At 39.7% G+C, this 15,892-nt stretch overlaps 2 protein-coding genes across 7 annotated transcripts in view; one reads left to right on the top strand and one right to left on the bottom strand.

The window, feature by feature from the left end:
• cadm1b (cell adhesion molecule 1b) overlaps window positions 1-15,892 on the bottom strand; it is a 273,072-nt gene that overhangs the window by 164,739 nt on the left and 92,441 nt on the right. The window lies entirely within an intron of this gene.
• Window positions 2,681-15,892, top strand: part of ncam1b (neural cell adhesion molecule 1b) — a 66,942-nt gene continuing 53,730 nt past the window's right edge. For 3 of the 6 annotated variants that reach the window (XM_086216668.1, XM_086216666.1, XM_086216667.1), the window contains exon 1: window positions 2,681-2,980. In XM_086216668.1, coding sequence (XP_086072794.1) covers window positions 2,929-2,980 — 52 coding nt within the window. In that variant the 5' untranslated portion in view covers window positions 2,681-2,928. The remainder of the gene's footprint in view (window positions 2,981-15,892) is intronic. The other 3 variants (XM_086216669.1, XM_086216670.1, XM_086216671.1) reach the window with 2 other exon arrangements.

Below are 15,892 nucleotides of genomic sequence, written 5' to 3'. Positions count from 1 at the left end.
ACATTTGACACAATGAGTCTTTTGAGACTCCGCACAACTACCAGTTCACACTGCTGCAATTTTCTCTGAAACATCTGAAAATCTTTTTTTGCTGTGGAGAAAATCACTGGGCTCATTTGGGTTCTAATGCTTCCAACAGTAGCTTCACTGACTCGTTTAATTTGCTCAAGTGGATGTGAAATCCGTTCCCATGCAGGGCGAGTTCAAAATCCTTCGTACTAAAGCCTGATAATGTGATACTTCAGCCAGAAAGTGTCATTTGCCTTACAACAATTTACCGTCAGATGCCTAGAGCTCACAGAGATGTTCCTCCCCTGCTGCATTACTCGCCAGTGACTCAAGTATTCAGATGACACCAATCACATGATTTTGCTTGAGGCTAATAGACACCAACAATGCAAAACTATCCAAAGCCTCAAATAAATCCCAATCCACCTATTCTTTATTTAGTTTATGCTAAATAATCCACAAACCCTTTGAATTGAGCTGATAGCAATTTTTTTTTAACACTTTCAGTTCGGCGTGACCACGGAAGTGCGTAAATGACAATGACCAGTTTTTGCATTCGATTTAACTCGTGTTTGAGTTTGCACAAGGATGTTTTACTGTTGTTAGCCACCATTAGCATCAAGCGAAAAATATGCGCCTGGCGTTCTCTGAATTCTGGAGTCAGTAAGAAGAGCAGGCGGGAAAGAATATCATCACGAGTTCAAAATGAGTCACTAGAAGGCAAACCTCACTTTCTGGGTGAGATATAATTTTATGTTAGACTTGTTAGGTTTAATGCTTACATCTTTCAGTGCTTTCATCAGTGAGGTAATCATGTGGGCTGCAGTCTTCATCACCAAGGTCATGTCCTCTATCATTTTTGAAAGATTGTGTGGGTTATAATGACATCACGGCAGGGTTACATGAGTTACACATTAATTATGTATGATGGGCTTTCATTCTGACACATTTGATTTGGTGCTTTTTAGTCAAATAAATAGATAAATGTAATTGGAAAAAAAAAAGAAATGTATTTACTCTTCACCAGAAATATTTTCAAGGCAGTGTGGAGAAGACTAGGAAATAGCTGTCTCATGTTGGAAGATAATATGAACCAAAGGCTTAGCCAATCTGTTGAGCAATGAAATGTGAGGGAAAAAAAATGCCTGTGTGTGAAAATATTGAGTTCCTTGCATGGATAATGGCCAGAATGGGTTGTTGGAACCTTCTAAGTATGCTGGGTACCACTCACTAACGGCCCAAGAAGCCATCATATGTTGTAACTGGTGGGTTAAGATATAATTTATTCATGGCTTACAAATCTGTTGTAGGCCTCAACCAGCTTCAGAACAAATTTGTGGGTTGTCAGGTTGTGACAGATTCATTTGTGTGCTGTGTATACTCACTATTTGCTAATGATGTTATTCCAAATATTGGAAATCCATTCATTATTGGTTGTTGAATTGTTAATTAACCAATCTCAGTTCAGTTCTGCAACTCATCAGTCGATTCAGAGGCATTGATGTATAATTGATCAAGAAAAACAAACAATGTACCAACAATCACGAGGTATTTCATACAGCAAACAACTCCAGCTGCATACTGAACTTAAACGCTATTGAGAGACGCCTTCCTGGGGAGTCAATCTCTCAGTTTTGTTTTTGTAAAACTGAGTGGAAAAATTTGAAAGTGCTGAAATGCAAGTCTAAAGAGTGAAACAGACAAATTTAACTTAATTACATTTTGCTAAACTGGTTTATGTTTTGATGCTATTGAACCCTTTTGTGTCTGAACAAACCTAAGAGATGGAAAGTAAAACCAAAGGCAACGTTAAGAATCCTTTTCATTTTGTCAAAAAAAAAAAATTGGACTGGTATCAAAGGAATCGATACGTAAGTCAAGAGACACTGGAATGGATGCACAGTAACATCCGTGGTATCGGCAGATGGTCGGTGTTCATGCTAGACCCCTCTTGATGAGGAAACAACAATGAATATAGGATTTATAGGCTTTTACAGATGTTTGGGAAATTTAAAAAATGCCCCTCAAATATGGTGCATTGCTATCTACCAGTGCAGAGCATCTTTTAATGATACCCCAGACCTATCACCCTGTTACACATGTGCCTTTTTAACTAGGGAAACATTGGACTGCGGGCTCTTAAATATTTAATTTGATTCGATTTGTATCTCTGTTTGCCCAATGGCTAATCTTCCAAGGCTCTTTTTTTTTTGTTCTTTTTTTTTAGAAATTATGGAATAATACAGAAATAATAGACAAAATCGTGGAAACGAACACAAACACATGCATAGACACTGTACATCTTATAGAAGGTAAATAACGACAGTATAAACATATTCATCTACATCTTTAAGTTGAGTTTGAAACACAAGTCTTATTCACAATGCTTTCATGTCTTTTTTTTTTAGCCTTATAAGCCATTATAATCCATTCCTTACCTTAATTCTTTAATTAATAGTTTTTAATTCATACACTGTATTTTTTAATATACAAAATAATTCTAATCACAAGTTCTTTTCTTTATAGTCTTTTTTTCATAATGTTTTCATGCTCATAGTTGTTTTTTTTTGGGGGGGGGGGGTCCTTTCTTATGACACAGTCCGGTATCCTATGAGACCAGCGCACTATTTAACATGAGGTCCATTATTCCGATGGTAGCGGATTAATTCGCGTGTGTGAGAAGGCGCTGCTTGTCAGTCAGACTTTGAACGGCGCACTGGCGCTCATCACTGCCAATCCCTGACGGCTTGCTTGTCCACAACGACAACTGACAAGACACCAACGACGAGCTGAGAAATATAGATTAGGATGAACACTTGCTAAGAGAGGTAGGATACCGGAGGGCAGCACGGTAGCGGAGACATATAAAAAAAAGCCGTTTGCTACACCGTTTAACGTCCACGTTACTCGGGAGTAGCGATGGTCCTGTCAAGGGATATCATTTTAGCCTTGCTTCTTGTGAGCTGTGCAGGTAAGATATTCTCATTTTTCAACCTCTTGGTTTTCATTTGTGGGTTCTTGGGTGAATCTCCCATCTCTACTCGTGGTCAGGACGGCAGCAGCCATTCACTCTCCTCCTGGTCTTCCCTCTCCCTCCGCCCCCAGCCAGCCACCCACCCTGTTAAGCAGGTGCATCGGTTATGGCACTGCGACTGCTGCTAATTAGCTTACTGTGTGATCTGTTTTTTAAGTAAAGACCGCTTGCTGTTAATGTTTGATTTCACCTCTTCCCTCCGCACGCAATCAGTTAGCTACAGCCTGTGCAAGACTTATAGCACATTAAATAAAACATGCACCTGAAGGACTAGCTTCTAATATTGTCTTAATGTGGACAACGTGATTGTAAATATTGCATGGGTAGACGTACATATTTCAAAATATATTTGTTTTCCTCCATCTTGCTGTCGTGCTGTGTTGGTCTGAGCTTGTATGGGACGTGTTCTTGTTGTGGAGTACTGCTGGGCTCCCCATAAATGTAGACACGCATAACCACGCACGCAGCCTTCAGGACTGAGTCACGGTCGGTCAGTTAAAGGTACATTGTGCAAAAGAAAACACCTTGTAATGCACCTGTCAGTGTGTACAGGTGCACTGATGTCGTCCAGAGGGGCACTTGACTGTAGATGCCTGCTTGCATTAAGTACATCGAGGGTCAGCCACGGATTGTGTCGGTTTATTTGGTCTCTGTTAGGCGCTCTGGTGCATAACAGGCGCACACTTTATACTCTGAATCATCTGTTATGTAATCTGATTCCATGATAAAGGCTTTGAAATGAGATCCCTCTAAGTTGGTGAAATGTGTCGTTATGTAAGTCTAATTGAGGGAGTTCTGTGTCAAATTACACTTTTTGATAACCTCATCACGCCCATTTTCTTTAAGGTTTAAATCAGTAATTTAGCATTTGAGGTGCTTGTACTTGTACAGTAGTGGCACTCTTGGATGCACTAAGTCACAGGGTTTTGGCGTGGGATAGCCTTTTAATCCTTTATGTACAATCCGATATGTGCAGGGGTGTTCCTCAGGCAGAGAATATGCAGAGGGAGTGGAGCCCTCACTGCAATGTGGTAGTTACATTGTTCCTTCTGTGTTACTGGTAGTGCAAATTTGCCTCATCTGTCTTTCTTCTATTCATTAATTTGTTTGCCGTAATTTCATGCAATTATATGCTAATGTGCTATGTTCTTCCCATTTTGTTGAGCAGTTATGACCATTAATTACTCCAGCACACACTGAGAAGGTATAGTTGTAAAAAAAAAAAAAAATAAATAAAAAATGCTGCATGCAAAATTATAGGTTGTCTATGAGCAACATGAGGAAACCTGTTCAATATAACAAAAGCATTAAATCAGATCTTGATGATAGAGAATAATTTAGCACAGTCTCTAAAAATTTCCTATTCTCTTTGAGAGGGAGCACCTTTAAGCCTGTAAGCTACTGCGTACCCAAACCTTATTAGAGCATCAGACACTGGAAGGAACTAAATGCGACGAATGAACATTTTTCGATAGGACTACTGAAGTCTGTTTACTAAGAATTATGATCAAGTAATATCTTCTATTATGCTTTCTTTCTTTCTTTTTTTTTTTTTTGAATGTGCAGCAATGAAATATATCTTCGGTGAGCTAATATTAGCTGATAGAGTCCACATTTAAAGGCACAGTATGCCATTTCTGCCACTCGGTGTCTCCCAGTCAAATTGATAGCAAATGTGAAGATCATCACCATTTTTGTTTAATTCTAATGAAATAATTTCAGGTAGCATTATGCAATGTCAGTCCACTACTGTTACAGTTAGAACATTAGAACACTGCTGACGCTCTGGTCGATGTGGCGGTTGACCGGTAGTTTAATCCGCCGTGGCTGACATCATTCTCTGTAAATCCGATTCCCCGCTGGTCAAATTTTAAAGCATTTACGGCAGATCGTTCTTGTTGCGTTCACAGCGATGCAGCAACAAAACTGCTAGCATGTGGAAATTCTACCATGTGTTAAGGAGACGCAACAGCATATATATACAGTATATGAGTGTAAAATAAGCTGTGGAATAACAAATTTCATCAGATTCCTCCCCCTCCTCTTCTGGACATGACCAGTGTTAAGAAGCTAGTCTTAGCAAAGTGGTTAAAGCTAGCGGGAGACCAGAGCTAGCATGCAGCGTCTGTTATTTCCTGCTGGTGAATGTAGCATCAAAGACTTGAGTTGAAAGTTTGTAACCTGTAACTTGATCATTTGGAACATGATAATGAAACATTTGGGTGCAAACCATTAGCACAACTTGTGACAAAAACACAACAACTCTTTTTATCTATTTGTTATCAGACATTTGAATGTGGAAATGTTTTTATACCTTCAATACATGCGGCATCACTGAAGCTTGATTTTTTTGTTGTTGTCTATTTAATATTTATTTTTAAAGCTCTGCCTAATTTTCACAACTATGACTTACGTTAATGACAGTTTTAAACCCCCTGCCTTTCAGAGAATTCTAATCTTTCTAAAAATATATAGAAATGATTGCAGTATGACTGATATGATAATGTGGAGTGACTGCCTAACTTCATTTTCTTCTATGCCCTCTTCATGCCCAGTGGGCCCATTGAGCCTTTTGACATGATAATTAATTGACCCTCTTCACTCTGAGAACTAGAATATTAAATATTTTTCCCGACTGCATTTATGGCAGAAAATGGTGTAAAGCCTCCAACAATCGTGAGGCGAAACTGTCCGAGGTAATCACTCCCATCATTCAGTCCCTTATGTTTTCGACCTGTGGGCGCCATCTGCAGACTGAATCTCTTCAACTCTCGATACGGCTGTCTTACAGAGCATGTTTACGTCGCACTCGTTTACACTGGGATTGTTTCTCTTTAGTCTGCATGTGTTACATCATCAGCGAGATCATGTGGAAAATGATGACGTAGCTGAGTGCCACGCTGCTCCATTTACACAGCAAGATGGAAACATGGCTGACTGCAGGCTGATAATGCAAAGGCTAGAGACCTCTTTATATCTGACTGGGCTGTTTTGAGGTTGGAAATCAACCTGCCAAGAACAACGACTGCAACTCCGGCAGCCTCATCTTGATAAAGCTGTTATTTCAGAGTAGTTCTGCATTATCACGTTCAAGCAAACACAATTACATAGAGAGACAGACGATCAGAGATTGCAAAAAAAAAACAGCAAACAAGCCAAAAAACCCAACAACTAATAACTCAGCCGTACACGATCCCTTCTGCACATGGATTTATGCACTGAGTATAAAGATATTCAGATTAATCATTTTCAGCAACAGTGTTGGGGGAAATTTTTGAATGAAGTTAAAACCAGCAATTTTTTTTTTTTTTTTTACATTTGGCTCAACAGATAGCCCAGAGGATTCACTGATTTCCTGCATTATCCTCAATATCTTTTTCTGTCTGTCAGTTCGCCTTGTTTGCATACAGGATTATGGCTTGGTATGCCATTGAGCAGTTACCGTTTTCATTGGATCAAGAAAATCTAAATGAGTAATAACATTCTAATAAAGCCACTATAGATGGCCAATTTGTTGAAAGGAGAAGTAATCTCTGATAAATAAACTGCACAATATTCTTTTGGGCATATGCAGATTTTTCTAAACCAAATTGGCCTTCAGGCAGTGTCTAGCAATATTATGCAAAATCGTATTAATAACAGACAAATGCACCATTGGAGAAAGCACCATTAGGGAAATCCATCAGGTTTTGTCATTAGGAATAACTCACCTTTCCAAAAGAACATCTACTCACAAGAAGTTAAGTGTGAATTTTAAAAGACTTTTTTAATGTAATGAACCATAATTTGTTTCAGAATTCACCTGAAAAATGAGGAAACACAGCTATTGGATCAGTAAACAATTTCTTGTAATTATGCATTTTATTTACTCAGACGAGTCATCCAGCTGTGCATCGCTCATTTCCTTGAAGCTCCCATATGACACTATTATTGTTTTAGAAAATCTCACAGATACTTAGGTTTTCATGTCGTACCAGGGAGGAGATGAGATTGCAGCCAAGCGACTGTGGTTTCAGCCAGGACTACTTGACTCTTGTGTGATGAGGATCGGATCGGACAGATCCAGGTCTAAGAGAACGGAGACGCGCTGCCTAAGGACGCTAAAAAGATGACATTACACATGTACGTGACCCTGTGAAGCACTGTGAAAGGAACATAAACATCCTCTCCTAAGGGTTTGCTCACAGAAAAGGCATCGACTTACAAGTTGGGCCTAGTAGTAGTAGTTGTTTTTTTCAGTGTCTGGCCTTCAGCAGTATTATTCTTATTTAATTCTGGTGAGGGTTCAGACATCATTTATAATTTAGACATTTATAATTCAGGATCAACACATCCTTGACTGAAAACAGGCCCTGCAAACTTCTTGGACATATAGCTGAATAGGTGCAAACAAGACAGAACTCACAGCATATTAAACTGCTAAAAGATTTAAGTGGTCGTGGTTATATTTATATCTTAGCTATATATATATATATATATATATATATATATATATATATATATATATATATATATATATAAAAACAAATCAAATGTGCCTGATTCTTAGGCAGGGCAGCGCCATCAAACTCTTCATTTAGAGTTGTATTTTCTGGCACATTTAAGCTTCATCAACAAAAATTCCAGCTTCTGCTACGTAGATTTCCCCATTTTGTCATTGTGCTTATGTTTTGATCAATAGCAGAGCCCTAACTTTTTTAAAAATTTGATCAAAATGGCAATACAGTCGCCTACAATTGCAAGATTGACTGTGTGTGAAAGTACCATTTCACATATAACTACCACGATATCGTGGTGTGGCAGAGATGTTGTAATAATGGGAATTATGAATGGGAAAAATATTCTTCCTGTCATTGAAAATGATACCTGAATATCTGTCAAAATAATCAAATTTGGTATTTCTTCAAGATTGCACAGCCTTACTACTTTCGTTCAAGGCCTGCTGCTCTAAAAATCTGAAACGTGAAGATCTCAGCCATATTAGGTAAATAGAACATTGTGCCCTTGTCATTCTCTCAATTAAACTAAAAATGGAGGCCAGTACTTGGAACACCAGATCCCCGTGGACATGTACCATTAGTTTGTCAAACTTTGATGCCTTACATGGCCTCTCTCCTCTTTAAGATTCTGTTTTATCAGGTTGTTGTAGACCGTCAAAACGGTCTGTTTCTAAACAGGCGCGATGCACTTACTGTACGTCTGAAACACCAAAGGAATCCTTGGGCAAGTGAACACCAGAGTTTATCTTCTACTACCAGAACCACAGTCTGTAGCTCAGGCAACTAGCTCTTCTTGATAATGATGCTAGCAGCTTTTAGCACTGTCAGTGTGGGTACTTTGTTTACTTCCACTACATATGAAAACGCTTACTGCGCTCGTCGGAATGCATCACCCTTCTTCACCAGGTGATTCTCTTGCGTATAATTTTTTTTCTGTTCCCTTTTTGTTTAGACTTATGACCCAAGAGCACCTGGCTTGCATTTTGGCCTTCCATGTTTTTTCAGTCATAAATTAATAAATAAATTATAAAAAGGAGGCAAAGGCAAAGACCCAAACTAAGTCATTACAGCCTTATCTGTCACCCAGGAGGCTCCTGAAAGAGGAAATGAGCTTCTAAGCATGTCACCATGTGTGCTGGAAGGAACTGTGTCCCAATTTACAAGAGATGCAGACCAGTCTTCTCAACTCACAGTCCTGAATGCAGGCCTGCAGTACGTTTGATTAAAGGAAAACAAGTGCATGTCTCATCTTACCATGATAAAGCAATCTGCTGTTGGCTAGGATTTAGTCCTTAACTTCTTTTATGCAGTGTGAAGGGGAGCAGTGTGTGTCTTCTCGTGCATCCATGCACATCACGGTACATTAATTATTGAGACACTATAGGATGCACCACTATTCACAAAGCGGGCAAATTTCTGGTTACTATGCCTCAGGCTCTCCTTTTACCCAGTCACCAAAGGGTAACAACCTTTCTTGCATTATGGCCCTTTAAAGGGTTACTCATCGCCTGGCAACACAGAGATACCTCTGTCTCTTACATAGTAATGCCATGCGTTAATATTGTTACAGTTAAATCCCTATTTAGAGCAGGGAAGTGACAAAGTTATTAGAAAGCTGTTATTTTTAATCTCTAATTAGATCATAGTAAGAAGACACTATCTCCAGAGGAGTTGTAGCAGCTATACTTGTTTCTGATCCACTTCAAAATGATGTCAGTGACACTCAAAGATAAAGCCACTAAACTGTGTTTTTAGCCATTTGACATTTGATATTAAAGACTTTTGTATGCCGTGATAAGGAACACATCAGTGCTTTGCATTCAACTCCCAGTTTTAAGGATTTTACTTGCAAACTTGTTGAGCGATTCTTACATAGATTTCCTTTTTGTTAATTTGCTAGCCCGCAGCTCCGGGTATCTGCCAAATTTCACATTATTCTCAATTTGATCATATTTTATGGGTTCATTCCTCGGTAATGGTATTTTTTTTGAGCACTAGAAAAGGGAGGAAATATAGCACCTGGTATCACTGGGGATGGGAATTAACCTCATTTCATCCCTATTCATGCAGAGTAATCTAAATTATGTAATAGAATGAAACCTACAGCATGGGATCTGTCCTTAATGTGTAACAAATATACCAAAGGGGTGCTAAATTAAAGGAAAAGGCAACAAAAAGTGCTTGGGTGTGATGTCGGGCCACTATGAACAGCTTAGTACAGCTTCTCTGCACAGATTCTCTGAAACACGACTGGAGGAACGGAACACCATTCCTCCAAAAGATATTCCCCCGGGTGTTACGATGACGGGGGAGAGCTGTCTAACACTTTGGTGCAAAATCTCCCATAGGTGTTGAGTTGAGATTTGTTGACTGCGGAGGACTTCTCATACAGTATGATCCACATCGTTTTCACACTTATCAAACCATGCGATGGCCCCTACGGATGAGGGTACAGCTATTCTACTTCTAGACTCATTTATTAGAGTTTTTTTTTCTTTTTTCTTCAATTTGCCACCTGTCTCAATAACCCGGTGGACCTGGTGAAATTCCGGGAGCCCACTTGCAGGCTAGCGGTAGGGTAGGCAAGGACAGACAAATAAATCTGCCGTCATCTCTGTCCTCGGCTGTGAAGGATGGGGCAGGAGGACGCAGTATTTTTTGGTTAAATAAAAGACCTTCATTGTTATGGATTACCTTTTAGAATATTCTTGTTACATCTTCCATGTGACCACCAGTGTACGTGTTTGTTTGTTGGCGGGGTGGCTCAAAAAACTAGTGGAGGGATTTTTTTTGATGGAAAGACATGTAATATTACTCTGAAGAAGCCATTTCACCATCTGGACCAAACTGTAGATCATGAAGACAAGATATAGTATTATTTCACTAATAGTAGCGTTTTACTTTGGCAGTAAAAAAGTATTTTACCAGAAAAGTGTAGTTTGTGTTCCAGGTTGTCACAAATAATTGCCTTTAGCTCGCAAATACATTTTCTACTTGCTGCATTATTTCTTTATGGTGCAGAAAAGGGCCAGCCAGCTTGAAGCTAATGGTTAGCCTCTCAACCAGCGACTAGCAGCAGTAAAACTGCATCCATTATAATCCAGGGCTTCCTTTTGTAGCTCTGTGCTCAATAATCCACGAACACTTTGGTTTGGGTTCAAAAACAAACCATAACAATTCTGCTACGCTGCTGCTGTGTGCAACCAGCTGGTGCATTCAGTTGAACCAACTCATTCGATCCTTTACACAGTAGCGTTACACCACAAGTGTTACAGTTTGTTTGATTTTAGCTCAAATCAATGTGTTTATGGGTTACCGAGCATGCTGTTGGATGAAGAAAATGCTGTCTACATGGCAGTCTTATTCAGACATTTCTCATAATTGGGTTAATATTGCAATCCATCATGTAAAAGTCCATGTCAGCGTCAGTGGCACTAGACTCTGATTGGCTTGTCACATTTACTGTGGATGATATTCATAGCCAAGATGTAAAGGTGCAGAGTGGACATCTTTGGCTTATGTCACTCTGGCTTCTCTGAACTGTGTCAAAAAGCTGTCAAGCTCCCAAGATGTTGGTGGTAAGCTCTTGATTACAAGTGCATGATACGGAGCAAGGTTCTCTGTGGGGTGACTGCTGCACTCTGTGCCTGTAATAGCTTAATAGAGTGTCTTAGCCTTGATGGACAGAGCTCACTGGGTCTCACTGTATGTCTAACACTCCGTCGTTCCAGTCAGCCTCTGACATGCCAGTGCAATTACACAGTAAATTCACACTGATGCAGTGTCAGGTGTATTCATGAACAGTTACAGCAAAAGATGGTCTTTCTTAAGTGCTGGATTTGTGTCGACTGACTATGATTGTTAGTTTCTGAATTGCTGAATATGACTTGTCTTGTATTTCAGGAAGAGAACTGATTAATAAGGGATAAGCCATTGCCCTTTTTGTTTTTCCTAGTACTTTATCAAAATTAATTGCAAAGATAGATAAAGATAGCGAGCGGCATACGAGTTGGAGAATAATTTATTTTTCAGCCTTGAGACAATTGATAAGAGAAATTCCATGTGTAATTGAATAGTCAAGTTTCAGATTAAGTGAATGAAGCTTGCAGACGTGGTACTACAGTTAAGATTTTTTTTAATTTTTCACAGGCTACATTGACAAAGGTGTAGCTAAAATTTTAACAATTTGCATTCCTGGTTAAGACAGTAAGGATAAAGGACAGGAGAAGAGATGAAAATTTACAAATCCGACTGAAACTCATCAAATAAATATGTGATGTTAAGGCTTCATAATGGAGGGAAGTCATGGTACCAGAAATTTAGTAGTCGGTGCAGATACCACTAAAAGTATCAGATTCTTTTGCTATTTAAATAATCCCCCTCGCATGCTCTCTCTTATGAACACACTCACAAACGCTCCTGGAATAGAAAACCCTGCCACTCATGTCTTTTAGCTCAATCACTGATGGGACCGCTACCATAGCAAAATAAGTGCCATCAAGTTCTCAGAATTCAGGGATTAACTTCCCTTGTCCAGTGTCAAAGTCACACCAAAACCACACTCACGAGTCAGCACTCAATTTAGGGTTTCCCCAGACCACACCCATACTCATCTGATAAACCAATCACTACACCCAGAACCGGTGCTTGCAGGTAAAATCACCTCTGGAGCTATTTAATGGTATAAATGAAAAAGGCTGTATATATATATATATATATATAGATATTTATATATCTATATATATATAGATATATATAAAAGCAACAAGAGAACACAAGGATTCAGGGGACAACGTTCATCACATCATCAGACACCTGCAGTGCTGCTGCGAATGGATGAACTTTAAACGCTGAGCGCGCTCTATAACCACCGGCATCAAAGCAGAGATCTCCCGTGGCGGAAAATGTCAATTTATCAAGCAGATTACCAAATAACCCTGCTATATAGTCTTTATATTATATACACAGGTGAACAAAAGGAAAACACACACTGAGCCGTTGCATGCAGGTTTTAGGTTGACATAAACTCTCTTTACTTGCCAAACGTCTGAGAGGTTGCAGCCAGTCCTGCTCGAGTCCTCACTCATCATCGTGGACAGCTGCTCTCTTGGTTTCTATTCAGAAAAAACGTCATGTCAACATGCTTCCTGTCAGTTTTGTGAGACATCGGTTAATTCATGGCAGAGAAAACCTGCTCCAAAATGGTATCGATGTGCAGTGACTGGGCCTCTCTCACCAAGACTACTGTCCGATTACGGTAGATTGTTCCTGATACAGGGGTCCAGCTGTCCCTCATATAGTCATACACCTGTCCCTCATACAGTAGTCCACCTGTCCCCGATACAGTGATCCACCTGTCCCTCATACAGTAGTCCACCTGTCCCCAATACAGTGATCCACCTGTCCCTCATACAGTGGTCCACCTGTCCCCCATATAGTAGTCCACCTGTCCCACAAACGTATTGGGACATGCCTAATTTTACATGGTGGTATCGGTACTGATCAAGAATTTCCATTCTGACTGTGTTTCCCGCCACTGACTGAAAGCTGAGCTTAGCTGTGGTCTATTTGTATCCTTGTTGTGCTTGTTTTTGTATGGTCAGACTGAGCTATTTTTTTTTCCATTTTATGATTATTATTTGTCAGACGTGTCTTTGACTGGCATCCAACTTCTTATAAAAGTGTCAGATTTGCTACAGTTTTAAGCTTAGCGCTCCACCAGGCGCATCCAGCGCAGCAGCTGGTTTGTTTTATGAGGAGTACAGTAAAAACACACCAACCAAACAAAACTTGGTACAAAACTTTCTGGACCCAACTTTTATTTGTATGCTTGGCATCTTGTCTCTCTTCATCATTTTTTTTTTTTTTTTTACCATGTATTTCACACTCCTCCCTTAAGAATCTCCACACAGTATGACTCATTGGCTTCCACTGCCTGAAAGCAGTCTTTCTGTCACTGCCAGCAGAGGCCGGATGTGTCATGCATCCCATTGTGCATTTTTTACATAAATGCCATGGAGGTCACAGACAGATGACAGCCCCCCCGAACAAAAAATTAAACCATTCCACATCACCAGTCATAGCGACCAAGCCATTGCAGCGACAGGATATCATTTACTGAGGAACAGGACAGAAAAGACCCTGAAGTAACCATCAATGAGTACTTAAAGCCTGTAAGATCATGGTGGTAAACCTACGTTCACAGTTCAGCCCAAAGTGCTGGCTTTGGTCAAATTAACGCTTCTAGTCCTCTATTTCCTGTGTTGAGTCACAGCTTTTAACTTTAGTCTTTGTCCAGCTGTATTTCGAAGCAGAGATGTTTTACAACAGAAAAACATTTTTTTTATAGAGCTGCCTTGACATCCCTCATTAATTGAACATCTGTACAAAGACATTGCTTTCTAATCTGGGAAAAGCAGATGTATGCTTCAGGAATATGGCCTCCACTGTATTCTCAACGGTATACTGGTGACTTGTATAACTACTCCCACTGGAGATTTTTTTCAAAACAGTCACCATCAGTAAGGGGGGGGGGGGGGGTAGATATGCCTGTAAAGTGTTGTTTTCTGCATTATGACAGCATAAGGCTGCTCTCTGCCTGAGTTGCCACAGTAACAGTGGTACAACACATTTGGACCGAACAGGGTCCAGTTGCTGTTTGGCTGGTGGATGTTGGCCAACCTGCTGGAGCAACGACCGTGTTTGAGATCAGCTGTTGTTGTTGTTGTTGTTGTTGTTGTTGTTGGAGTCATCGAATTTTTCGATCGTCCTGCAACATGTTGGAATCTAGACAGCACCTGCTATATGGATTTAAAAGGGAGACTTATTTTCATATACAAGCAACCAAACATGTCATTTTTATTTTTCAGTGAAGTGTTACATTACTTATCCTCAGTACTCACAGAGGATTGTTTATTATATCTGATTATATTTTTTCATGAATCTATTATTCGCACCAGGAATGTTTGAGACGGTTTCTCACTGTTGCTTTGATTTCTGCGCGAGTTTGATGAGTTGGAAGGTTTTTTTCTTGATCATATTGGCTTTAATTGAATATGTGGAATGTGTCTATGCTGTCATGGTCAAATGATTCTGCTGTCTTCTCGTCTCTTGATATTACTGATGAGCCAAAGTGCTTGTTTTTAACTCAACATTGTGATGTGTTGTACAAAATATGCTACCCTGTTTTCCTTATTTTCTCAGAGCCTAATTAAAAAAATTGCTGGAAGGAAATACAATGTTGAAACCTTTTTGCATCATGAGACATAATTATTTGATTCCTCTGTTGCAATGCTGGCTTTAGCTCTGGATATTTAGCCAAACACGGGGTGACATGTTCTCCCACATTACTAGCATGTTGTGCTTTTGCAAGTGCCTCTTGTTCAAGTAGCCAAAGGAGAGTTTCATCTCTAAATAAACTGGTGATTAGTTACCAGCTGTTCACTTACACTGAATAATAACTGGGCTAAGTTCTTCTGAGTTTACGGGTTTATGTGGACCCATGATAGTTTGTAAATTTGTGTCTTTGTATTCACAAGTTTCCATGTACGGTATCCGCTATTCCTGCACCAGCCATGATAAGAAGCCTTGGCACTGGCCCTCACTGGCCTTTTACTGAGTTATAAAACAAAAACTCTTGGGTAAAACAAGTTTAATTTTGCCGTAATTGAGAGGAGAATTCAAAAAGAACATTGAAACTCAAAAATAGAGTGCACAAGTGACCTTGCGTAGAGTCTTAAGGAGACTCCACACCTGTTGCAAATTGAATTAGGTGGCTTGATTAAATTTAAGTTGTTTTGAAATGGTTATATTTTCAATTTTGTCAAAGCCTAATTGTAGATAAATTCAATACCATGCATTATCAAGGTCGATTAAAAAGAAGACAGGCTGATCATGTTTAGGATTCAGCAGATGTCCACATGTTCCTGTGATGAATCATAAACTGGGAACGGGAACTGTGCTAAAAATCACTCTTCATGTCACTTGCAACAATGAATATTCATACTTCAAACTCACAGTTAATGGCACAATGATTCCCTCCCATCTGCCTGTATTTTGTAATTTTGGTAGAAGCATGGTAGCTCAGGGCGTGCTCCCCTTTCAGTGATCACCTCTCCATTTTCTATTCACACCACATGAGGTCGAGACCCCCCTCAGCCAATTACAGCACGCAGGTGTGTACCTGTGACCCTGCTGAGCTTGTGCCAGACCAGGTTGCAAACACTTTTCAAAGGGAAAGAAGTGTGTGAGAAACAGGCCAGGCACAGTTTATTATAAGCGGAGTGAAAAAGAGTTTGACTTATCCCCGCTGTTGGGATTTGGAGAAGATGGAAGGAGGAGTGACGCAGAG

The sequence above is a fragment of the Aulostomus chinensis genome, chromosome 10 (assembly GCF_037954235.1).
Source record: "Aulostomus chinensis isolate RoL2024-O1b breed Wild chromosome 10, RoL_Achi_v1.0, whole genome shotgun sequence".
NCBI classification, from domain to species: domain Eukaryota; kingdom Metazoa; phylum Chordata; class Actinopteri; order Syngnathiformes; family Aulostomidae; genus Aulostomus; species Aulostomus chinensis.
The sequence above is the reverse complement of the archived record's forward strand: the minus strand, read 5'-3'. Positions and strand labels throughout refer to the sequence as shown.